Source organism: Bombina bombina, chromosome 3 (assembly GCF_027579735.1).
Source record: "Bombina bombina isolate aBomBom1 chromosome 3, aBomBom1.pri, whole genome shotgun sequence".
Taxonomy (NCBI): domain Eukaryota; kingdom Metazoa; phylum Chordata; class Amphibia; order Anura; family Bombinatoridae; genus Bombina; species Bombina bombina.
In genome coordinates, this window is record NC_069501.1 from 825,694,447 (window position 1) to 825,706,670 (window position 12,224).

The window sequence follows — 12,224 nt, forward strand, 5'->3', positions numbered from 1 at the left end:
GTCAAATACATTTATTTGAATTTAAAACATCATATAAAAAACACACTCTTAGTATAAGTTGTGTCATCCAAGTGTTCAAATTAAAACATATGCAACGCGTTTCTCGGTAAACACTGTTTCCTCAGGCATATTACGTTTGTCAGTTACGAGTATGTAGTTACATATTTATTTATATATCATTGGTAGCAACAATTATCAAAATGTATGTGGTACATCCTTTGGGCTGTTGGGAATTACAATTTTGTTAACAAAAGCTTAAAGGGACAGTACACTGTAAAATTGTTTTTCCATTAATGTATTTTAAATGACTTGTTATACCAACTGCAGAGCATAAAATATTTGAGAAATTCCATTTCTCCTGTTAAGTGTAGTCAGTCCACGGGTCATCCATTAGTTATGGGATTATAACTCCTCCCTAACAGGAAGTGCAAGAGGATCACCCAAGCAGAGCTGCTATATAGCTCCTCCCCTCTACGTCATACCCAGTCATTCTCTTGCACCTAACTAAAGATAGGACGTGTGAGAGGACTGTGGTGTGTTAAACTTAGTTTTTATTTCTTCAATCAAAAGTTTGTTATTTTAAACGGCACCGGAGTGTGTTGTTTGTTCTCAGGCAGCATTAGAAGAAGAATCTGCCTGAGTTTTTCTATGATCTTAGCGGTCGTAACTAAGATCCACTTGCTGTTCTCGGCCATTCTGAGGAGTGAGGTAACTTCAGAACAGGGGATAGCATGCAGGGTCCACCTGCAAGGAGGTATGTGCAGTAAATTATTTTCTAAGGAATGGAATTGACTGAGAAAATACTGCTAATACCGATGTAATGTAAGTGCAGCCTTAAATGCAGTAGTAGCGACTGGTATCAGGCTGATATGTATGTATGTATACTCTGAGGTATTTCTGGGGAATGGAATTTCACTGAGAAAATACTGTCAATATTAAAGTAATATTTGAGCCTGCACTGCAGTGAAAGCGACTAGCAGCAGGCTTATTAATAACACTTCATAATTTTCAATTTTTAAAACGTTTACTGGCATGTTAATCGTTTTTTTCTGAGGTACTTAGTGATAAAACTTTATGGGCATGATTTTTACCACATGGCTGTCGTTTTTTTCTGAATAAAAACAGTTTACTGAGCTTCCCCACTGTTGTAATATGAGTGGGAGGGGCCTATTTTAGCGCTTTATTGCGCAGTAAAAATTTAGTCAGTCTTCCTATTTCTTCCTCCATGATCCAGGACGTCTCTACAGAGCCCAGGGGTCTGCAAAATTAGTTTGAGGGAGGTAATCAGTCACAGCAGACCTGTGACAGTGTGTTTGACTGTGATAAAAACGTTTATTATTTCAACTGTTATCCGTTTTGGGTATTAAGGGGTTAATCATCCTTTTGCTGGTGGGTGCAATCCTCTGCTAACTTTATACATTTTCTGTTAAAATTTGGTTGTTTTAACATATTTGGTTCATTGTTAATTCAATTGTGTCACATTTTTATGTTTCTTAAAGGCGCAGTAGCGTTTTTTATATAGCTTGTAAATTTATTTAAAAGTTTTTTCCAAGCTTGCTAGTGTTATTGCTAGTCTGTTTAAACATGTCTGACACAAATGAATCTGTTTGTTCACTATGTTTAAATGCCAATGTGGAGCCCAATAGAAATTTGTGCACTCAATGTATAGATGTTACTTTGAATAAAAGTCAAACTTTATATGTTAAAAAAATATCACCAGACAACGAGGGGGAAGTTATGCCGACTAACTCTCCTCACGTGTCAGTACCTTCGCCTCCCGCTCAGGAGGTGCGTGATATTGTGGCGCCAAGTACATCAGGGCGGCCCATACAAATCACTTTGCAAGACATGGCTAATGTTATGACTGAAGTACTATCTAAATTGCCAGAATTAAGACGTAAACGTGATCACTCTGGGGTAAGAACAGAGTGCGCTGATAATAGTAGAGCCATGTCTGATACTGCGTCACAATTTGCAGAACATGAGGACGGAGAGCTTCATTCTGTGGGTGACGGATCTGATCCAAGTAAACTGGATTCAGAGATTTCAAATTTTAAATTTAAGCTTGAGAACCTCCGTGTATTACTAGGGGAGGTATTAGCGGCTCTGAATGATTGTAACACGGTTGCAATTCCAGAGAAAGTATGTAGGCTGGATAAATATTTTGCGGTACCGGCGTGTACTGACGTTTTTCCTATACCTAAAAGGCTTACAGAAATTGTTAACAAGGAGTGGGATAGACCCGGTGTGCCCTTTTCACCCCCTCCTATATTTAGAAAAATGTTTCCAATAGACGCCACCACACGGGACCTATGGCAGACGGTCCCTAAGGTGGAGGGAGCAGTTTCTACTCTGGCTAAGCGCACCACTATCCCGGTGGAGGATAGCTGTGCTTTTTCAGATCCAATGGATAAAAAGTTAGAGGGTTACCTTAAGAAAATGTTTGTTCAGCAAGGTTTTATATTACAACCCCTTGCATGCATCGCGCCTGTCACTGCTGCGGCGGCATTCTGGTTTGAGTCTCTGGAAGAGACCCTTAGCACAGCTCCATTGGATGAGATTATGAACAAGCTTAAAGCCCTTAAGCTAGCTAATTCATTTATTTCTGATGCCGTAGTACACTTAACCAAACTTACGGCTAAGAACTCCGGATTCGCCATTCAAGCGCGCAGAGCGCTGTGGCTTAAATCCTGGTCAGCTGATGTGACTTCTAAATCTAAATTGCTTAATATTCCTTTCAAAGGGCAGACATTATTCGGGCGCGGCTTGAAAGAAATTATCGCTGACATTACTGGAGGTAAGGGCCATGCCCTGCCTCAAGACAGGGCCAAACCAAAGGCTAAACAGTCTAATTTTCGTGCCTTTCGTAACTTCAAGGCAGGAGCAGCATCAACTTCCTCCGCTCCAAGACAGGAAGGAACTGTTGCTCGCTACAGACAGGGCTGGAAACCTAACCAGTCCTGGAACAAGGGCAAGCAGGCCAGAAAACCTGCTGCTGCCCCTAAGACAGCATGAAGTGAGGGCCCCCGATCCGGAAACGGATCTAGTGGGGGGCAGACTTTCTCTCTTCGCCCAGGCTTGGCCAAGAGATGTTCAGGATCCCTGGGCGTTGGAGATCATATCTCAGGGATATCTTCTGGACTTCAAAGCTTCTCCTCCACAAGGGAGATTTCATCTTTCAAGGTTATCAGCAAACCAGATAAAGAAAGAGGCGTTTCTACGCTGTGTACAAGACCTCTTACTAATGGGACTGATCCACCCAGTTCCGCGGTTGGAACACGGGCAAGGATTCTATTCAAATCTGTTTGTGGTTCCCAAAAAAGAGGGAACCTTCAGACCAATCTTGGACTTAAAGATCCTAAACAAATTCCTAAGAGTTCCATCGTTCAAAATGGAAACTATTCGAACCATCTTACCCATGATCCAAGATGGTCAGTACATGACCACAGTGGATTTAAAGGATGCCTACCTTCACATACCGATTCACAAGGATCATTACCGGTATCTAAGATTTGCCTTCCTAAACAGGCATTACCAGTTTGTAGCTCTTCCCTTCGGGTTAGCTACGGCTCCAAGAATCTTTACAAAGGTTCTGGGCTCTCTTCTGGCGGTACTAAGACCGCGAGGCATAGCAGTAGCTCCGTACCTAGACGACATTCTGATACAAGCGTCAAGTTTCCAAACTGCCTAGTCTCATACAGAGTTAGTTCTGGCATTTCTAAGGTCGCATGGGTGGAAGGTGAACGTAGAAAAGAGTTCTCTATTGCCACTCACAAGAGTTCCCTTTCTAGGGACTCTTATAGATTCTGTAGAAATGAAAATTTACCTGACGGAGGACAGGTTATCAAAACTTCTAAATGCTTGCCGTGTCCTTCATTCCATTCAACACCCGTCAGTGGCTCAGTGCATGGAGGTAATCGGCTTAATGGTAGCGGCAATGGACATAGTACCATTTGCGCGCCTGCATCTCAGACCGCTGCAATTGTGCATGCTAAGTCAGTGGAATGGGGATTACTCAGATTTGTCCCCTCTGCTAAATCTGGATCAAGAGACCAGAGATTCTCTTCTATGGTGGCTTTCTCGGCCACATCTGTCCAAGGGGATGCCCTTCCGCAGGCCAGATTGGACGATTGTAACAACAGACGCCAGCCTTCTAGGTTGGGGCGCAGTCTGGAATTCCCTGAAGGCTCAGGGATCATGGACTCAGGAGGAGAGACTCCTTCCAATAAACATTCTGGAATTAAGAGCAATTTTCAATGCTCTTCTGGCTTGGCCTCAGTTAGCAACTCTGAGGTTCATCAGGTTTCAGTCGGACAACATCACGACTGTGGCTTACATCAACCATCAAGGAGGAACAAGGAGTTCCCTAGCGATGATGGAAGTCTCAAAGATAATTCGCTGGGCAGAGTCTCACTCTTGCCACCTGTCAGCGATCCACATCCCAGGCGTGGAGAACTGGGAGGCGGATTTTCTAAGTCGCCAGACCTTTCATCCGGGGGAGTGGGAACTTCATCCGGAGGTGTTTGCCCAACTGCTTCATCTTTGTGGCAAACCAGATCTGGATCTCATGGCATCTCGCCAGAACGCCAAGCTTCCTTGTTACGGATCCAGGTCCAGGGACCCGGGAGCTTTGCTGATAGATGCTCTGACAGCACCTTGGGTCTTCAACATGGCTTATGTGTTTCCACCTTTCCCGATGCTTCCTCGATTGATTGCCAGGATCAAACAGGAGAGAGCATCGGTGATTCTAATAGCGCCTGCGTGGCCACGCAGGACCTGGTATGCAGATCTAGTGGACATGTCGTCCTGTCCACCATGGTCTCTGCCTCTGAGACAGGACCTTCTGATTCAGGGTCCTTTCAAACATCCAAATCTAATTTCTCTGAGGCTGACTGCATGGAGATTGAACGCTTGATTCTATCAAAGCGTGGATTCTCGGAGTCAGTGATCGATACCTTAATACAGGCTAGGAAACCTGTTACCAGGAAAATTTACCATAAAATATGGCGTAAATACTTATATTGGTGCGAATCCAAGAGTTACTCATGGAGTAAGGTTAGGATTCCTAGGATATTGTCTTTTCTACAAGAAGGTTTAGAAAAGGGTTTATCTGCTAGTTCGTTAAAGGGACCGATTTCAGCTCTGTCTATCCTTTTACACAAACGTCTGGCAGAAGTTCCAGACGTTCAGGCCTTTTGTCAGGCTTTGGCTAGGATTAAGCCTGTGTTTAAGACTGTTGCTCTGCCGTGGAGCTTTAACTTAGTTCTTAACGTTCTGCAAGGTGTTCCGTTTGAACCCCTTCATTCCATCGATATCAAGCTGTTATCTTGGAAAGTTCTGTTTTTAATGGCTATTTCCTCGGCTTGAAGAGTCTCTGAGTTATCGGCCTTACATTGTGATTATCCTTATATGATTTTTCATTCAGACAAGGTAGTTCTGCGTACTAAACCTGGGTTCTTACCTAAGGTAGTCACTAACAAGAATATCAATCAAGAGATTGTTGTTCCATCATTGTGCCCTAACCCTTCTTCAAAGAAGGAACGACTTTTGCACAATCTGGACGTCGTCCGTGCCCTGAAATTTTATTTGCAGGCAACTAAAGATTTTCGTCAAACTTCTTCCCTGTTTGTCGTTTATTCTGGACAGAGGAGAGGTCAAAAAGCTTCGGCTACCTCTCTCTCTTTTTGGCTTCGTAGCATAATACGTTTAGCCTATGAGACTGCTGGACAGCAGCCTCCTGAAAGGATTACAGCTCATTCTACTAGAGCTGTGGCTTCCACTTGGGCCTTTAAGAATGAGGCCTCTGTTGAACAGATTTGCAAGGCTGCAACTTGGTCTTCACTTCACACTTTTTCAAAATTTTACAAATTTGACACTTTTGCTTCTTCGGAGGCTGTTTTTGGGAGAAAGGTTCTACAGGCAGTGGTTCCTTCCGTGTAAAGATCCTGCCTGTCCCTCCCGTCATCCGTGTACTTTTAGCTTTGGTATTGGTATCCCATAAGTAATGGATGACCCGTGGACTGACTACACTTAACAGGAGAAAATATAATTTATGCTTACCTGATAAATTCATTTCTCCTGTAGTGTAGTCAGTCCACGGCCCGCCCTGTTTTTACGGCAGGTCTAAATTTTAATTAAACTCCAGTCACCACTGCACCCTATAGTTTCTCCTTTCTCGTATGGTTTCGGTCGAATGACTGGATATGACGTAGAGGGGAGGAGCTATATAGCAGCTCTGCTTGGGTGATCCTCTTGCACTTCCTGTTAGGGAGGAGTTATAATCCCATAAGTAATGGATGACCCGTGGACTGACTACACTACAGGAGAAATGAATTTATCAGGTAAGCATAAATTATATTTTTCATGCTTATTTGTGTATATGAAGTAGCTGATTTTGTGCTTTGAAACCACAGCATATTACAATGGGTTGAACTTAAAGGTGATATCAGATCTCATTATGTTCTAGGTTTGTGTAAACAGACTTGCTTCCTTATCTTTTTTTGGCTGGAACACCAAAGCTCAATACATAGAGAGAACAATGGAAAATAATCATTGTATTACTTACCTATCTTGCATCCCACTGAGAGTGTAATCTCTTCTGCTGGCTGTGTATACTTAGGCTATTCAATAGCCTATACTCCAGTATTAATTTGTTCAGTATAGGTGCAATACCACAGGCTAAATTAGCTATTTCAAATGCTGAAATAGGAGTAAAGGAGCTACTTGTAACCAATTTAATACACTCTTGCAGGTTAAAAGGATCATTGGGAATAATCTAAAGAAGAGAACATTTTTGGGTGAACTGTCCCTTTAAGTGATGACCTGTGATGTTTTTTTCAAAGGTGTTTAGAGTGAGACAATCATTAAGCTGTCACAAATCACATGTGTACTGTATGTGTATCAGGTGCATTCATTTATCAACTCTAAGATGAAAGGTACTGATAGGCTTGTAATACAGAGGGAAGCAGGTGTGTTCTGGGTGAATAGGTAGCGTAGCCCTATTTTTAGGCACAAACTTAATATGCCTGAGGAAACTGTGTTTACAGAGAAACGCATTGCATATGTTTTAATTTGAACACTTGGATGTCACAGTTTATACCAGGAGTGTGTTTTTTTTATATGATGTTTTTAATTCAAATAAATGTATTTGACTTTTTATGAAACACTCGTTTAACTGTGCTAAATTCTGAGTCCCAAGTCTATGCTGCTTTGATAGTCACCCACTTCACACGCTGAGGATCCTGTGTGCCACCAGTGCCGGTGTTCTAAAATAAGTTGTCTACCATAAGAATGTGTCCACCACGTCACTTCCGGTGGACACATTCAGCTGCTGGAGGTTTGTGGCGCTCACTGTGCATGCGCTAGAGGCCCAACCTCCTTAAAGCAGCTGATTTACACGGGTCAAGGAAATATATGGCACCACATTCCTGAGCGCACGTTACTGGTTGCAAAATCAGACGGAACAAGCTGTCTGTCATTGGATTTTGTAACCAGAAAGTGCGCCAGACGAGTTGCAGAATCTATACACCACCACACAACGGCTGCAACGACTTGCACAGCTATTAACCCCTCATACTCACTCGACAAGTTCAGCCAGTCCCTTCACTGTGTAACAATCTGAGGGGGGGAATATTTGAAACAATTTATCTCTTTTTGTGAGTCTCAGTCACCCTCTGTCAATCATCTTTTCTTATTTGCAAAAATAGATAACTTGTTTCAAATACTCCCCCCTCAGATTGTTACACAGTGAAGGGACTGGCTGAACTTGTTGACTGAGTATAAGGGGTTAATAGCAGTGCAAGTCGTTGCAGCCGTTGTGTGGTGGTGTACAGATTCTGTGACCCGTCTGGCGCACTTTCTAGTTACAAAATTCGAAGACAAACAGCTTGTTCTGTCTGAATTTGCAACCAGTAACGTGCATTCAGGAATGGGGTTCCATATATTTCCTCGACCCGTGTAAATACGCTGTTTTAAGGAGGTTGGGCCTCTAGCGCTTGCGCAGTGAGCGCCACAAACCTCAAGCAGCTGATTCACGTCACCGGAAGTGACGTTGTAGACACATTCCTACGCGATAGACAACTTATTTTAGAACACCGGAGTTCAGCTACGTGGATTGCTGCAAAAGATCCAGCCTGTGTCTATTGTCATAAGAGATTGCCTTTCCTAAATGTGAGTACCCTGTATGGAATTGCTTTGCTTTGAAATTGCCGATTCTGACTGATACGCACACTTTTGTTTTACCATCCCTATCTGAATCATGAAAGTTTAATTTTGACTAGTCTGTCCCTTTAATGTATTCCTAAACTTTCAGTCACTTAGCTACAGGGATTACCAAAATATATGGACATGTTATTTCTAAATATTAGGGTTTTCAGTGTTTTTTGTTTGGGTTTGTTATCTAAACTTTAACAATGGTCTATAAAGCATAAGCGTTTTTCTCTTTTACCCATGTCACCCGTAGCTTTTGTCTTTTTACACATTGCATTCTGTATTTCACAGCAGAAAGTGATAAGCGACACATAAGGGATTTTGCCTTGTGGAAAGCATGCAAACCATCAGAGCCTTTCTGGACATCTCCTTGGGGTAAAGGAAGGCCAGGCTGGCATATTGAGTGCTCCACTGTTGCAAGGTAAGTATGTTTATCTGAAGCTGTTTTATAACATTCTCTGTCTATCTAATCAGTCAGTCAATTTGTCTATCTATTAATATATATTGGTTAAAGCACCTGTCAATGTTTGTCCTGTGCACCAATTCCTAATGTGGTTGCATATAGTCTTCAGATTTATTGATACACAAACTGGAAAGATTAATAATGGCCACACATCTTTCTCTGGCGTTTATTACTATGTTAAAGGGACATGAAACTTTAAATTTTTCTTTTATGATTCAGATAGAACATCCAATTTTAAACAGTGTTCCAATTTATGGCTATTATCAATTTTACTTAATTCTCTTGGTATCCTTTATTGAAGCATCAGAAATTCACTACTGGGAGCTATCTGAATACATTGGTAAGCCGATGAGGAGGCATATATGTGCAGCCACCAATCATCATCAGCATCTCCCAGCTCCTGAGCCTACCTAGGTATGCTTTGTAACAATGGATACAAAGAGAACAAAGCAAATTTGAAAAAAAAAAAAAAATGGCAATTAAAATGGTATGCTCTATCTGAATTATGAGATATTTTTGGGATATTTTATGTCCCTTTAAGATAAAATTGGTACCCTTGTACCTCCATTTGGAATTGTTCCGTTTTTTTTATCTTAAATGTATCACCTGCTTGAACTAATTAAAGATTGTGCTATGGTATTATGCCTGGTTGAAACATGTATTAATTTTTCATTGTTTTTTTCCATTCAAGAATGGTATCACAAGCGTCTGTGGTGAAAACCTATAAAACAAGATATTTCACCTTTTCCTTCTTAATACAGGGAGAGTCCACAGCTGCATTTATTACTTGTGGGAATACAGAACCTAGCCACCAGGAGGAGGCAAAGACACCCAGCCAAAGGCTTAAATACCTCCCCCACTTCCCTCATTCCCCAGTCATTCTTTGCCTTTCGTCACAGGAGGTTGGCAGAGAAGTGTCAGAAGATTTCAGAGTTGTTCCTTAGGAAGGGTATCTGCCCTTCGAGATGGGACTGGAGTTTTAAGTAGTCTTGTTAGCCTCTCAGTGAGAGCATTGACGAAAGAGTCTGGAGATGCAGGGAGAGTCTATCTGCGAAACCATCTAGGCTCATATTAACTGCTCCTTAAGCAATCAGCGTTGACGAGTTTCCCTGCCTGCTTTCTTCACTCAAGTCCATGTCAGATGTGCTGCTACAATCTGTCAAACTTGAAGGACCGTGTTACTGTTTCACGGCATAGATTGCGGTAAGATCGTTTCATTTTTTACACATATTGCAAACGCTAGAAGACAGGATCACAGTGTGGCTTCTTTTATCTATATGGAATCAAGGGTTAATATCTCCTAAGGGGGATTATGAACAGTTGGGTTTAATGATATATGCTTTATTTGATTTTATGCTGCATTTTGTGTAAGAGGTTTATGGGCTCATAGGCTAAGATGGAACATACAGCTTTCACTTTCACTTTGAAGGTTGCACAGCTTAAAAGCTTGGCGCGCTTTTTCTCATAGCAGTGACGGTCCTGCATTGCGCACCATGTGAACGGAATGGTCGAGGCTTCCATTTCCTTTCTCTTATCCGAGTTACTACCGGAGAGGATTTTTATCTCTGTCCTGTCTGGGTCATAGGAGGTAGTGAGTGCCCCAGCCATTGGGGGTATAAAGGTGCCGCTTTTTTATTTTAAATAAAGTTCTTTTTCTTTCATGTAAGTGGCAAAAATCCATGAGCTAGTGACGTATGGGATATACATTCCTACCAGGAGGGGGCAAAGTTTCCCAAACCTCAAAATGCCTATAAATACACCTCCCACCACACACATACTTCAGTTTTACAAACTTTGCCTCCCTGTGGAGGTGGTGAAGTAAGATGTGCTTGATTTTCTTTTGTGAAAGGCGCTTTTAAGCATTTTGAAGCCCGATTCCTCTCAGAGTACAGTGTTTGTCAGAGGGATGTGAAGGGAGTATTGCCTGTTGATTTAGTGGTTTCACCCATGGGAAATCCTTTCAAAGGCTCTCTGTAATCGTTCGCAGGGATTCATTCCTTGCCTCCCTTTTCAGATCGACATTATACTCTTATACCATTACCTCTGCTGATATTTCTCCTACATTGGTGTGTCCGGTCCACGGCTTCATCCTTACTTGTGGGATATTCTCATTCCCTACAGGAAATGGCAAAGAGAGCACACAGCAAAAGCTGTCCATATAGCCCCCCCTCTGGCTCCGCCCCCCCAGTCATTCTCTTTGCCGCTCTGAACAAGTAGCATCTCCACGGGGATGGTAAAGAGTATGTGGTGTTAGTTGTAGTTTTATTTCTTCTATCAAGAGTTTGTTATTTTAAAATAGTGCCGGTTTGTACTATTTACTCTACAACAGAAAGTGATGAAGATTTCTGTTAAAAGAGGAGTATGATTTTAGCACCAGTAACTAAAATCCATTGCTGTTCCCACGCAGGACTGTTGAAACCAGAGAACTTCAGTTGGGGGGAACAGTTTGCAGGCTTATCTGCTTCAGGTATGACCAGTCTCTTTTCTAACAAGACCTAGTAATGCTAGAAGACTGTCAGTTTTCCCTTATGGGATAGGTAAGCCATTTTCTTAGACTCAGTAACAGATTTAAGGCTTATAAATTGGGCTCTATGCTGGTTGACACTTTTGTGGGCTAAATCGATTAATTTTTATCATATTTATATGACATTTGGAGTGTTTTGCAAACTTTGAAACACTTTTGGGAACGTTTATTTGTGCCTGGCAGTTGTTTAGACGCCTAATCTTGTCAGAAAGGCCCCTTCACTCTGGAATCCAGAGGGAGGAGGCCTCATTTTCGCGCCTCAGTTGCGCAGTTACTTTCTCTAGGCAGTGCATGCAGCTTCACGTGAGAGGGTCCAGTGGCTTAGAAAAGGACTCAGAAAGGCTTATTACTGTGGTGAATAACCCCTAAGGAAGGTAAAAGCCGCAGCAAAGTCTGTGACAGGGACTGTAGTGTGTTTTAACCGGTAAACTGAGATATTAGCTCCGGTTTGCTCATTTAAGGGTTAAGAGACTTGAAATTTGGTGTGCAATACTTTCAAAGCATTAAGACACTGGGGTATAAATTTAATAAAGATCGGATATTTCTTTGATAGTTTTTCGATCATTCAGAAATAAAGTGTGCTCTTTTTATTATTTAAAGAGACAGTAACGGTTTTGTTTAAAATTGTTTTTATTGCATTAAAAACCTGCCTAAGTCTGTCTAACATGTCTGTGCCTTCAGATAGCATATATTCTGTGTGTATGGAGGCCAAGGTGGTTCCCCCTTTCAATGTATGTGCAAATTGTGCCATGGCGTCCAAACAAAGTAAGGACAGTACTGTCACATTTAATAATGTTGCCCAAGATGATTCTTTAAATGAAGGTAGTGGGGATAGTTCATCATCCTCTCCTTCTGTGTCAACACCAGCTTTGCCCGCGCAGGCGATACCTAGTACATCTAGCGCGCCAATGCTTGTTACTATGCAGCAATTAACAGCAGTAATGGATAATTCTATAGCAGCTCTTTTATCCAAACTGCCAGCATTTCCTAGAAAGCGTGATTGCTCAGTTTTAAATACAGAGGATGAGC

General features: G+C 41.9%; 1 protein-coding gene across 1 annotated transcript in view; it reads left to right on the top strand.

The window, feature by feature from the left end:
• CARS2 (cysteinyl-tRNA synthetase 2, mitochondrial) overlaps positions 1-12,224 on the top strand; it is a gene marked incomplete in the record, with an annotated part of 379,651 nt that overhangs the window by 89,493 nt on the left and 277,934 nt on the right. The window contains 1 exon segment of the mRNA XM_053707781.1: positions 8,500-8,629. Coding sequence (XP_053563756.1) covers positions 8,500-8,629 — 130 coding nt within the window.